Genomic DNA, 13,781 nt, shown 5'->3' with positions numbered 1-13,781 from the left:
GCATTTTCAGTTACAAATATTTGCTCCTCTGAATCTGTTCTTGTTAGCAAAAGACGTGAGACAGGATGTTTTACTCTCTTATTCTGGTTTTCCTGTATTGCTTAAATCTGTTTAGAGAAAAGGAAAATAAACAAATAAAAAGTTCCTGCTAACAATTTCTAAACTGAAGTTGCTTCCTTCAGAAATAACGTTTTAAAAATATAGTTATCCCTCTATTTTCTTCCCTGGAAGACTTTGTGGGCCCTGAGCGTGGAGTCTGCAGCCAGTTCTCTTGTCCTTATCTCTTCCTAAGAATAATTAGGACTGTAAAAGCTTTGGGAGATGCACTCCAGAAAAAAAACACACTGACCTTGAAGGTCATTCTGGGTTTATTCAGAAATTCCAGGCATACCATATCATAATTAAACGCTCCCCCAATTTCATACACAACTCTGAGGACTTAGGCACTCTGTCACTTTGCAAATCTGTTAATGCTCTAAGATGGCTTTCAAAGAAAGTGGTTCTGTCAAATTCCATGTTTCCCCCTTTGTAAGGAAGTCAGCAGTTCATTAATCTTCCGGAAATGCTTCACTTGAAGGGCTCCCGGGCAGAAGTCCTACAGCACTCCAGACCCCCTCTGTCCCAGGAGCTTCCCTGGACGCACAGCCCAACAACAAAGACTCTCCCTGACCCATTGCATGCCTCCTCCTCCTCCTCCTGGCTAGGCCTCCACCAAGAGCTCTGTACGCTGGGCCCACAGAGGACATCTGTCACAAGAACTCCTTGGAACCAGTTCCAAGAGAATCCTCTCTCTGTTGATGTCTCATCACCCCTAGCCTGCCTTCAGCAAGAAACCTGACAAGCAGGTTTGCCAACAATCTCCCTACACCGCCCCCTTCCAGTTTTCCATTCATGGATTTCCCCCATCACCCACCCTAGTTTGGCCACAGCCAACCAGCTGTCTTTGGAGTTGAGACTTCCCCCAACTAGTGAGGGCTTGGCAACCACTGCAACAGCCTTCCTTACTTTTTAATAAAAATCAGATAATTTTTTCCTTAACAATTCTGTGGTGAGTGGAGTATACTGAAGAGATTAGAGGAAGGGAGACAGGCAGGGAGGAAGGGGAGGGAAGGAAGGAACCTGAGTATTTTATTCCCTTGGGAAGGTCCACTGGTCAACTCCAGTCTCAGCTGCTGTCCCGATGCTTATTCCACAGAAGCTTGGCTTCCACTGCCACCGCCTGCTGCCTCCCGCCCTCCAGGCCTCTGGCTGGCTATGGAGTCCACTAGCAACAGCCCTAGGAATGCCATGCCATCACTGGGGCCTTCTATCACTTTGCGAGTTACTGACTTCCCTGATGGGATCCTAATTTGAGGGCACCACCTGTTTTTTGTGGAATTTCCCCAAAAGAAAAAAAAAAAAAAGAGGGCCCAGCAGCGTGGCCTAGCAGCTAAAGTCCTCACCTTGAATGCGCCGGGATCCCATATGGGAACCAGTTCTAATCACGGCTGCTCCACTTCCCATCCAGCTCCCTGCTTGTGGCCTGGGAGAGCAGTCGAGGACGGCCCAAAGCCTTGGGACCGTGCACCCATGTGGGAGACCTGGAGGAAGCTCCTGGCTCCTAGTTTCAGATCAGCTTAGCTCTGGCCATTGTGGTCACTTCAGGAATGTGCCAGCAGCTGGAAGATCTTTCTCTTTGTATATCTGCCTTTCCAATAAAAATAAAGAAATCTTCAAAATAAAAAAAGTTCTGGTGAACTATTAGTGCTATTTTCATTCATATTCTGATGTGTAATGTTTCCGCGTTCAACTCTGGTGCATGCTGTAAATCACCACTTCTTTGGGGCTGAAATCAAATAAGATATCTATAGCTGCTTTTCCTTTACATCTTTGCCTTGCTAGACATTTCGGCAAAGGCAGAGCAGCAGTGTAATCTGCTTTCTGGAACACAGATCCTTGCAAGGACACAGCTCTTGCCACGCACTCAGAGCCGTGGGCCTGGCAGCCAGCCGGTACTCACCCCGAGCCAGCAGGGAGGGACAGCGCCGTGGACGGGGCATTCGCCTGTGGCCGTTCTCTCTCATTCTGCTTCAAGAAGGATTTGGCTTCTTTAGATTTAGCATCCACTTCCTTAGTAACCCTGCGGCAAGAAATGTGGCACCAAGTTTACAAACGGAACACAGAAACAAAATCTGAGACAAACTGACAGCTAGAGAATATGCACCAAGTTTTTAATAAATTCTGGATGTTGAGCTTTACGACGACTGCTTACTACATATGTCTCCAAGAAACATATGGTCCTAAAACGAACACACACACCACGGAGCCTCTCCCTCCCTAAGCCCCTAGGAGTGGCACCTCAGCAGGGGGCACGCTGCCACCTCACAGAGGTCAAGTCCAGGGAAGGCCGGAATGTGGAGCCAGACTCCTTAGCTGCAGCTTCCTGCTAACACAGAGGCCGCAGGGAAGGTTGAAACAACTGGGAAGCCTGAACCGAGTTCCCAGCTCCCAGGCTCCGCCTGCCTCTGCACGGTGAATCCAAGCTCGTTTCCTATTGTCCTAGCTTCTCCAAAGAAAAGCAGTGGGGGCTGGGAGAGGATTCTATACTTTAAAAGACTGCCACGTTAATTTGGAAAGGTGACTTAAAAAAATTACTGTTACTCCCCACTCAAGTTCTTATAATGGCTCAGAATTACTCAGAGAATCAGATACAAGCTATTAAACCTCATATCAAGGCCTTCCAAAATCTGATCCTCACACATTAAGCGAATCTGTGGGTCCCTCCACACTCCAAAATTTCAATAAGAGTAAAAATAAAATAAGATCCAAACCCTACTGAATAGTGGTAAATAAATTTGTAGAGACAAAACTATGCAAGGTTGATGAAGAGCATAAGACAAAATACCAAGCCAAATTTTCTGAAACTAAAAAGCAAACAGACAAGTAATGACTGCTGCTTTTTGCTTTCTCTGGTATTATAAACTTGCAGCCATGTGGAATGGCCATTAAGCCAGCCAGCTGGGACCCTAGACAAGCTCATTTTATATGGAAACATCAGGAACCTTGGAAGGCTGGGTCTAAAAGAAATTCAAAGTTGGTAACAGGGTTTTTCTTGTTAAACTCAGGATCTACCAACATGCGCCTCACACCATGAAGGCAGGTCATCACTGAGAAGCACTAACTGGGCTGGGCAGCAACCAGCACGTGCGCGAGGAGCTCACCATCATCCACAGCAACTTCAGACACTTCAACACCACAGGGAGCCTCTTAACCTTCCTAATTTGCTGTCATATTTTCAACAAACTTGGGTCAACAACAGTAATAAAGAAACAAGCAGCCACGAGCCCCAAGCCCCTTTGTCACTCCCCTCATGCTCACCTCCCTGGAGGTGAGCACCGTAGGCCCTGTAACTTCTTAAAGAAACCAAAATAACAGAAGCTCCAGACTCACAAGGTGCAGGGTCGCAGTCAGACACGAGCGGTCTCATAAAAAGCAGTGTGTTCACTCACCACTGTCTAAAGCTACCCTGGCCCGGTGACAGCGAAGGTCCCGTGCGCTGGCAGGCAGAGCATTAAGCACGAGAGTTCGTACCAATAAAAGAAATGAGTAAGTACTGTGTTATGTTCTGAGTGCTAATCTAGTCTCGCTTAGGCTATATAGCAATTTAACTAATGACAGTATCACAGAAAGAAAAGACAAATACAATAATAAAACCCTCCTAGAAGCAAAGAGTAAGTCTCCATTAAAAAACAAAAACAAAAACAAACTTAAAAAGATTTGCATGGGGCCCGACGCTGTGAGACCTTCGACCTGGGGACAAAGATCAGGCAGGCCGAGCCACAGGAAAGGAACAGAGCCTCTCGCTCGGCTTGGCGGCTCACTCCTTTCACCAAGGACTGACAAGATGCTTCAACAGCCACTGCAGATAATTCAGGAAACATTTTCTGAAAAGCAACGCAGACCCCAGTCCTGTGCAACAGATTCAGAGACGGAAGCAGTGGGCGGCCTCTACCTGAGGCGCTCACAGCCAGCCGTGAAAGCAAATCACCACAGCTCACACAATCGGTGGGTACTTCAAACAGCTGGACAAAGAGAACCAAGGGACAGCTGACTGTGCTGCACAAAAATGTTCAAGCCACGGGGCGCGGCGTGGAAGCCTAGTGGCTAAGGTCCTTGCCTTGTATGTGCCAGGTAACCATGTGGGCACCAGTTCATGTACCAGCTGCTCCACTACCCATCTAGTTCCCTGCTAGTGGGAAAGCAGTCGAGCATGGCCCAAGGCCTTGGGACCTTGCACCCACAAGAGATCTGGAAGAAGCTCCTGGCTCCTGGCTCCGGATCGGCTCAGCTCTCGCGCTTGTGACCATTTGGGGAGTGAACCAGTGGATGGATGATTTTTCTCTCTTTCCTTCTCTTTGTAAATCTTTCCAATAAAAATAAATTAATTTTTTAAAATGTTCAAGACATGCAGTTTTAAAATAATAAATTATCTTAAATTTTTAAAAATCTTTATTCTTTGAGAGGCAGTTAGTATGAGAGGGAGCATGGGCAAAGCATGACTTGCGGTTATCTCCACCTTCACCTCAGTATTATCCACATTTCTCTCAAGGACTTCAGTAACTGACATATTACCCTCCATTTCTAGTACGCCTAGCAAAGCTTTAAACCAGCAGTAAGAAACTGAGATGGTAAAAATCCTTCCTGTTGGAGAACAGTTGTATTTAGACCACCTCCAACATACAAGCGGCAACCCTGAGGTTCTGGGCAAGATGTATTATTAGTGATAGATAATTCAAGTGCTCTCAAGTAGAAAATCCACTTTAACTTCATTTTCACTTACTCAGAACTTCCTGAAACATCTGTATTTGGATAGGTATTTTCCATGACTAGCCTTTTCCAAAAGATGAATCACTTGGGAAAATCTGAGCTAAGTGGCTCAGCAGGTCATATATCTTCATTCCTCAAAGTTAGTAAGATCTACATGTTTTCAATGTGTGGGTGTGGAGAACAAACAAACCAGCAAAAATTATAAAATTAACAAGTGAAATGTAGTTGGAAAAACAGGAAGACTGGCTTTGTACTAATACTACCTTACGCTATACTCACAAATTCTTCCAAGTCAGGACTAACTCTCACATTTCTTAAAGATGCAGTAATGTTCTGAACTTGACGTAAAGCCAAAATGGCAAAATGGTGACATCATAAATATAAAATACACTTCATCCAAATCCACACACCAAATTTGTATCTGCTGTCACACAAAATTAAAAATCTAAGTTTCTCATGACGTTTCTTCATAACATCTAAATTTAAATATTAATAATTTAGATTACAAAAAAAAAGCCTGTCCAAAGGCAAAGGACTAACAGGGTTTTGTTTTCTCTGCAAGGAAAGGGGAGATTTGTCTCTAATCACATTGTAGAGCTCTATAATATGTGATCCTTTAAAATAAGTAACGGATTGATGGCTTCGCGGCATTTTGGCTAAGATCAAGTGTAGTAACAGATTGATTTGTAACATAAACTGTGTCTAAGCACATGAAATTTATGGAGATGGCTTCCAAACCTTCTAGAGGATGGTGCTGCCCTCTACTGTCAAATGATGGAAATAGCAGGTCCCTGAACTAACACCCATCCAGTACTACCATGGATTAGTTTTTTTGATTTGCTTGCTTGTTTTTAAAGATTTATTTATTTTTATCGAAAAGGAAGATTTTACAGAGGACACAGAAAGAAAGATCCTACATCCACTGGTTCACTACCCAAATGCCAGCAATGACCAGAGCTGAGCCCATCTAAAGGAGTTTTTTTTATGTAAAGATTTATTTATTTTCATTGGCAGATCAGACATACAGAGAGGAGAGACAAAGAAGATCTTCGTCTGCTGATTGACTTCCCAAGCGGCCGCAATGGCTAGAGCTGAGTCAATTCAAAGCCAGGAGCCAGGAGCTTCCTCTGGTCTCCCATGCAGGTGCAGGGTCCCAAAGCTTTGGAAGATCACTGACTGAATTCCCAGGCTACAGGCAGGGAGCTGGATGGGAAGCGGGGCCAGCAGGATTAGAACTGGTGCCCATATAGGATCCTGGAATGTTCAAAGCAAGGACTTTAACCGCTACACTATCGCATCAGGCCCAATTTGGATTGGGGCAGCTCCAGCCACTGTGGCCATTTGGGGAGTGAATCAGCAGACGAAGATGTTCTTCTCTGTCTCTCCTCCTCTCTGTATAGCTGATTTTGCAATTTTAAAAAAAAGTCTCACTGGATGTTTCTGTAAAAAAAACTCATCTCTTCTGAAGGCAGTAGGAGCAAGAACGTACAGGATCCCAGAGGTCACCCCCAAATCCTGAAACCTACAAACAGCACGTTAGTTTTCTCTATGTTCCTTCACACTTTGACTTTGGTTTCCATGATGCCAGGTTAAAAGCACAGGAAGGTCTTTGCAGAGGTGTTTTGCCTGATGAAACGTCAGTGGCATTTACACACAAAACATAAGTTTAAAATCAGAAAAAGTCTGGGTCCAGCATAATTGCTCAGCGGCCGAATCCTCACCTTGCACGCACTGGGAACTCATACCGGCTCTCGTGTGTCCCAGCTGCTCCATTTACCAGCCAGCTCCCTGCTTGTGGCCTGGGAAAGCAGTGGCAGATGGCTGAGAGCCTTTGGACCCTGCAGCCGTGTGGGAGACCAGGGGAAGCTCCTAGCTCCTGGTTTCACACCAGCTTAGCTCTGGGCACTGTGGTCACTTGAGGAGTGAATCAGCGGATAGAAGATCTTTCTTCTCTCTGTAAATGTGGCCCATAAGGTGAGGACTTAGCCACCTGGTTACTGCACCAAGCCCTTGTTCTACTTCGGATCCAGCTCCCTGGAAATGCACCCAGGAAGCAGGAGATGGTCCAGGAACCTGGGTCTCCAACACCCAGCAGGGAGACCCCGATGACTTCCTGGCTCCTGGTTTCAGCCTGGCCCGACTGTGGCTACTACAGGAATTGGTGAATGAGACAGAGGAAGGAAGATCTCTTGGTCTCTCCTTTGTTGTGCCTGTCAAATAATAAAACTAAAAGTAACAGTTTCAAGGTTTGTGAAGGTCATCTTACCTCACTTCTTCACCGGCAAAATCAAACACTTTGGTGATTTTAACCTTTTCTATTTCTTTAGGTTTCTCGAGCTCTTCTGCTTTTTCTGACAATTTACTTGAACCCATCTGTTCAGTCTCCTCTCCTTTCTGTGAAAACAGTGAGAAACGCCATTAGTGTCACCAAGTAGGATGTACCGAGCCTTCTAACTACGGTGGTGGCGGCTATTCTTTCATGTTTACCTCGAAGCCCTGACAGACTTACTGGAATGTATCCTATCAGGAAGGTGCGGCTTCCTGCACAGGGGACGCCTTCTAAGGCATTTAGCCTGCCTTCTAAAGTACTGCAAACTTCACAATGCAAGTAATACGGAAACAACGCAGGGCTTTCCGAAGGGCAGGCATTCATGAACTCTTACCTGTGCTTGCGCACTTGGGGGTGCTTTGGGCTTGGACCCCACATCGCTGAGGAAGCTGGCCCAGAGCTCATCCTCCTTCTTTTTCCTGGCAGCCTCAGAAGCAGCGCCTTTCTCCTGGTCCGCTGCCTCCTCTTCCTCCTCACTGCTACTTCCTCCGGATTCCGCCTTGCCATCTTCCTCTTCCTCTTCCTCTAACAAGAGGCCACCTTGTTTTCTCTTCCTAATCAGCGAAGTGACAAAGGAAAGACAAGACAATGTACGCAACTGCAGTTACTCTGTCCTCAATTTCACATGCTATCATGCAAACCTGAGGAAAATTTGTAACTGGGGACCATGGATATGCATAATGGAGAAACACAGTAGGAAGTTGACACTGGCAGAGCACAGACTGAGAACTGGGCTCTTACTGTGTGCACTTTTCCTCAATCCTTTGGAATCAAGAGTGCTCTAATTCCAAGCAGGATCAGTTATTTGCATGAAGACAACATTCAAAATCACCTGGCAGAATGACTCTGTCTAGAAATAGTGTTCTAAGAACATACATATGACAAATTACGTATTACTTTTTTAAAGACTACTCCATTTGGAGAAAAAATTTTAATAAAAAGATTCAAATCTATTTCATACAGCAGTTTTCAGGGGAAAAAAGTTCAATGTTTCTTCAAACTTTGTAAAGAAATGAAAGCTGGAGGGCCCGGTGGCGTGGCTTAGTGGCCAAAGTCCTCGCCTTGAACGCACCGGGATCCCATATGGGCGCAGGTTCTAATCCTGGCAGCTCCACTTCCCATCCAGCTCCCTGCTTGTGGCCTGGGAAAGCAGTCGAGGACGGCCCAAAGCTTTGGGATCCTGCACTCGCATGGGAGACCTGGAGGAAGTCCCTGACTCCCAGCTTCAGATCAGTGCAGCACCTGCCACTGTAGTCACTTGGGGAGTGAGTCATCAGATAGAAGATCTTCTCTGTCTCTCCTCCTGTCTGTATATCTGACTTTGCAACACAAATAAATAAATCTTAACAACAACAACAACAACAAAAAGATCTAGTATTCATACACAAAGAACATTCACCTCGTAAAGCCTAGATGCAACCTAAGTGTTGTGCAGCGCCTCAGAAGAACAAGCTATGTAAGAACGCACAAAGGCCCGGCACAGTAGCCTAGTGGTGAAACCCTCGCCTTTTGTGCACCAGGATCCCACATGGGTGCTGGTTCCTGTCTCAGCTGCTCCACTTCCCGCCCAGCTCCCTCCTTGCAGCCTGGGAGGGCAGCAGAGGATGGCTCAACGCCTTGGAACCCCGCACTCATGTGGGCGGCCTAGAGGAGTTTTCTGGCTCCTGGCTTCGGATCAGTTTAGTTCTGGCCCTTGTGGTTACTTGATGAGTGAGCCAGTGGACGGAGGATCTTTCCAATAAAATAAAATCTTTGAAAAAAAGAGAGAGAGAGAGAGAGAGAGAGAGAAAGAATATATAGCATGATACCGTCTCCAAGATCCGAAATAAGAAAATGAGAAACAATATGCAGAGTGTAATACCACATGTAGTTTCATCAAAAAGAAAGTAGGACATACATATAGCGAACTTTCAAAAATCTGTGGAAAACTCAAACTGTCTTATAATTCCACTTCTCCACAAACTGTGCGGAGCTCTGGCCACATGCGCGTGCGCACACTCAGGGCGTGCCTCTGGTAACACAGCTTGCAAAGGCAAAGCAACAAGGGCTAGGAAACGGTATGCATTTTTGCAGGATTTTTTTTTTTCTTCCATCAATGTACCTATCACATACTTCTTTTCTTTCAAATTAAGCTGAAAATCTTTTAAAGTTTTCAGCAGACTAAGAATTTAGTACTACAATATCAGCAAAGGTTTCCCTCAGGAAGACACTGGAAACCCTGCTAATGAGGAAATCTACGTTCAGACCCAGCTCAGCAGTCACGATGGCCAGGGCAACAGCTCCCAGCTCCCGTGGAAGGGCTGCGGGGCAGCTCACCTGGCTGCAGTGCTGGGAGCGTTCCTATTTCTCCCTTTGGTTTTCTGGGTCTGCTCTTCACCATCCACTTCATCCTCCTTCACTAATTCATTTACATCATCTTCACTGTACTCTCCACCTGAAATCATACCACAGCTTGGTTAGACAGACAGGAATAAAGGCTTCCAAAATATTAAGAGATGTTTTCACGAAGAAAAAAAGCCTAGGGCCCATCGCAATAGCCTAATGGCTAAATCCTTGCATTGCAAGCTTTGGGATGCCATATGGGGGCAGGTTCCTGCACCAGCTGCACCACTTCCCTTCCAGCTCCTTGCTTGTGGTCTGAGAAGGCCTTCAAGGATGGCCCAAGGCCTTGGGACCCTGCACCTGCATGGGAAATCCGGAAGAAGCTCCTGGCTCTTGGCTTCCAATTAGCTCAGCTCCAGCTCTTGCAGCAACTTGGAGAGTGAACAGTGGACGGAATACCTTTGTCTCTCCTTCTCTGTAAATCTACTGTTGCAATAAAAACAAATAAATCTTTAAAATAAAAAAGCTTAGTATGTACCCCTCTTCTCATCCTTTAGCTAATAAAAGCATCATTTCCTCAGGGAAGAATGGGCTTAGCTCTCCTTTCCCAGGCCATCAAAGCAGGCCGTGTTTCCCTTCCCTTCCTTTATCCACGTGTACTTAATGCCTGAGATTTCTGCTATGCTCAATATTCCATGAGGATAGATTCCGAATGTCTGACTTTTGAAGTACTGGCTGAATATGCAGATGAATGGATAAATACAAATTCAAATCCTACTAATATAAAACTCAAAGAACAAACTATCGGTGCTGGTTCAAGTTCTGCCAGCTCTTCTTCCTTCCAGCTCCCTGCCTGTGGCCTAAAGCAGTCGAGGACAGCCCAAAGCCTTGGGACCCTGCACCTGTGTGGGAGACAGAGAAGAAGCTCCTGGTTCCTGATTAGGATCAGCACAATTTCAGTTGTTGTGGTCATCTAGAGAGTGAACCAAGGGGACTGAAGGTCTCTTTCTCTCTGTTGTTCGTGTTCTCTAGAAGTATGCTTTAAAAAAAAAATAGGGGGGCCCGGCGGCGTGGCCTAGCGGCTAAAGTCCTCGCCTTGAATGCCCTGGGATCCCATATGGGCGCCGGTTCTAATCCCGGCAGCTCCACTTCCCATCCAGCTCCTGCTTGTGGCCTGGGAAAGCAGTTGAGGATGGCCCAATGCACTGGGACCCTGCACCCACGTGGGAGACCCGGAAGAGCTTTCAGGTTCCCGGCTTTGGATTGGCGCAGCACTAGCCCGTTGCGGCTCACTTGGGGAGTGAATCATTGGACGGAAGATCTTCCTCTCTGTCTCTCCTCCTCTGTGTATATCTGGCTGTAATAAAATGAATAAATCTTTAAAAAAAAAAAAGGGGGGGGCCTGGCGTGGTAGCCTAGCAGCTAAATTCCTCGCCTTGCACACGCCAGGATCCCATATGGGTGCCTGGTTCTAATCCAGGCAGCCCTGCTTCCCATCCAGCTCCCTGCTTGTGTCCTGGGAAAGCAGTCGAGGTTGGCCCAAAGCCTTGTGACCCTGCTTCCATGTGGAAGACCAGGAAGAAGTTCCTGGCTTCAGATCAGCGCAGCTCCAGCTGTTGCAGCAACCTGGAGAGTTAATCAACGGACGAAAGACCTTCCTCTCTGTAAATCTGCCTTTCCAATAAAAATAAATCTTTAAAAAAACGTACTTATTTATTTGAAAGTCAAGAGGTACAGAGAGAAAGGGTGAGACACAGAAAGGAAATCTTTATCCACTGGTTCACTATCCCAATGGCTGTGACAGCTGCACTGGGTCAGGCCTAAGGCAGGAGCTTCTCTCAAACCTCCCATGACGGTGGCAGGGGCCCAAGCACATGGGCCAGCGTCCACTGACCTTCCCAGGCCAGTAGCAGGGAGCTGGATTGGAAGCAAAGCAAGCGGGCCATGAATCAGTGTCCATAGAGGATGCCACCTTCACATGCAGCACCTTGATCCAGCATGCCGCAGCTGCATCTAATAAAAGTACAATATGTATTTATCCTTCAGTCCAGCAACCTCATTTTTAAAAAAGATTTATTAGTTTTTATTGGAAAGGCAGATTTACAGAGAGAAGAAACAGAGAAAGATCATCCATCCGCTGGTTCACTCCCCAAGTGGCCACAACAGCCAGAACTGAACAATCCGAAGGAACTGACACAGCAAAGGAAAGTGAATTTCCAACAAATCTTAAAAAGAAACAAAAAAAACCATTCTAACAGTCAAGGAGTCAAAGAGCAGGTCAGAACACAAAGATTTCAGACGATCATACTGAACGCCCAATTAACTCAAACATTCTGGCAGATGATTGAGGCAAGGGTTAAACTGGTAGAACACAATTAACACCCAAAGCAGTGCTGGGGAAGCAGTAGGTGCGCCACTCAATTCAGCTAAGAACTGGTATTATCATTAAAATAACGCTCAATGCGGTCTACAAAAAGACAAAGGTCTACCAACAGCAGGCTGGAGACCTGAGCTGGACAGCAAAGTGCAAGTTAAAGTTGTAACTGTTACCAAAGGACTATACTACTGTGATAATGTGGGGGTGATGCTGGCGGTGTTGAACAGGAAGGAGATAACAGGAGGGGTAATTCCACTACTTACTAAACTGTAGCTTAGAAAATAATAACAATAAAAACAATAAGGAGGGCCTAGCTCTCCGGGCTCCTGGCTTAGGATCGGGGCAGCTTTGGTGTTGCAGCTGCTTGGCTGCTGGCTTCAGATCAGCTCAGCTCCAGCGACTGCCGCCACTTGGGGAATAAACCAGTGGATGGAAGATCTTCCTCTGTGTATCTGACTTTCCAATAAAAACAAATAAATCTTTAAAACACACACAAATTAACTTGAAAGAAAGAAAACGCGAGTTTCCCAAACAGGTCTTTTAGAAACACTTGAATATGTCTAGACAGGTGCGGCTGGATATTTGAGGAAAAAGAGAATTAGTCTTCGATGACCCTCCTGTGGAGGAGGGGGAGTGTCAAGGAGGTGACGGGGAGCCCGTGAGGGAGTGGGGTCAGGCTGTCCCCCCTCTGCCCCTCAACATAACGACTCTTGGGGTGAACCTCGCGGTCTTTTTTCACCCGAGTGGCTACATCTGCGTAGACCCTTGGCACGAGACCGCTCAGTCTGGGTAAACGGAGCAAGCGGAAGGGGCAGCTTTGCATGTCCCCGTTTGATTCATGACATCGGCCCCCTCCCCATCAAAAAAGGGGGTCCTTCTGAAGGAATCGGGAGGCGGCCATCCCGTGCGCTCCTGGCCCCCAGAGCCGTCGTGGCACCACGAGCTCTGACGGTCTGGTGCCCACCGACGTCCGTCTTGCAGCAGTTGTCCCCGGGGGCCGGCTGGCCGCCACGTGCCCGCCTCCCGCGCTCGCCCGAGGGCCCCGCAGCTCGGGACGAGGCCCCCGCGCACACCCGGACACCCGGAGCCCCACGTGACGCGTGGGGCGGGGCCTCCGCCCGGCGCCTCCGACGGCATCGCTCACCCGACGGCACGTAGTCCTCGTCCTCCTCCGAGGTGGAGAAGTCTTCGGAATCGAATTCCTCCATGTTGCTGCCGGTCGGGGCCGGCCAACCCGCAAGCCCGCAGCCAAGGCAGCCGAAGCAGCAGCACCGACAGCCGCGGCCCCCACCCCGGCGATCCTCTAGGGAAACACCATAGAGCTGAGGCGGCGGGGACTGGGCCGACCCGGGCGGCGTGTGCGCATGCGCAGAGGGCTCTACGCGTGGAAACACCCGCTTCCGGTCGCTGCCTCTTGAGGCCCGTTAGGGAGCGCGGGCCCTCCCCCGAAGCGGTGCATGCTGGAACTTGTAGTCCTAAGCGCTACCTACCCCTCCGGTTTGATGGAGTCAACCTTGGCACTTAGACCAAGTTATCCCTATTTATGGGATTACTGCTGGCTCTCGAGATTTGTGCGCTTGTCTTTTTTTTTTTTAAATTCAAGTATTCGTTCATATTTATTCAATTTCTTTTTTTTTCTTTAATATTCATTTATTCATTAATTACATTGCATTACATGACACAATTTCATAGGTACTGGGATTCCCCCCCCTTCACCCCAAACCCTTCCCCCATCATGAATTCCTTCACCTTGATGCATAACCACAGCTCAAGTTCCGTTGAGATTCCCTAATTAAAAGTTTACACCATACAGAGTCCAGCATCCCACTTGTCCAGTTCAAGTTCAACGGCCTCTTAGGGAGGCCCTCTCAGGTTTGTAGGCAGAGCCAGCAGAGCGTCACCTCGATCAATTAGAAGCTCCAACATGTCATCAGCAACAGTCCAGGT

At 47.3% G+C, this 13,781-nt stretch overlaps 1 protein-coding gene across 1 annotated transcript in view; it reads right to left on the bottom strand.

Annotated features, from left to right (window-relative positions):
* CFDP1 (craniofacial development protein 1) overlaps window positions 1-13,217 on the bottom strand; it is an 89,162-nt gene extending 75,945 nt beyond the window's left edge. Inside the window, exons 1-5 of the mRNA XM_004584035.3 lie at window positions 12,979-13,217; window positions 9,452-9,569; window positions 7,470-7,689; window positions 7,073-7,200; window positions 2,000-2,119 (exon numbers count right to left, since the gene is read on the bottom strand). Coding sequence (XP_004584092.2) covers window positions 2,000-2,119; window positions 7,073-7,200; window positions 7,470-7,689; window positions 9,452-9,569; window positions 12,979-13,042 — 650 coding nt within the window. The 5' untranslated portion in view covers window positions 13,043-13,217. The remainder of the gene's footprint in view (window positions 1-1,999; window positions 2,120-7,072; window positions 7,201-7,469; window positions 7,690-9,451; window positions 9,570-12,978) is intronic.
* Window positions 13,218-13,781: the final 564 nt, after the last annotated feature.

This window comes from Ochotona princeps, chromosome 16 (genome assembly GCF_030435755.1).
Source record: "Ochotona princeps isolate mOchPri1 chromosome 16, mOchPri1.hap1, whole genome shotgun sequence".
NCBI lineage: Eukaryota > Metazoa > Chordata > Mammalia > Lagomorpha > Ochotonidae > Ochotona > Ochotona princeps.
This window is presented reverse-complemented; position numbering and strand designations above follow the sequence as displayed.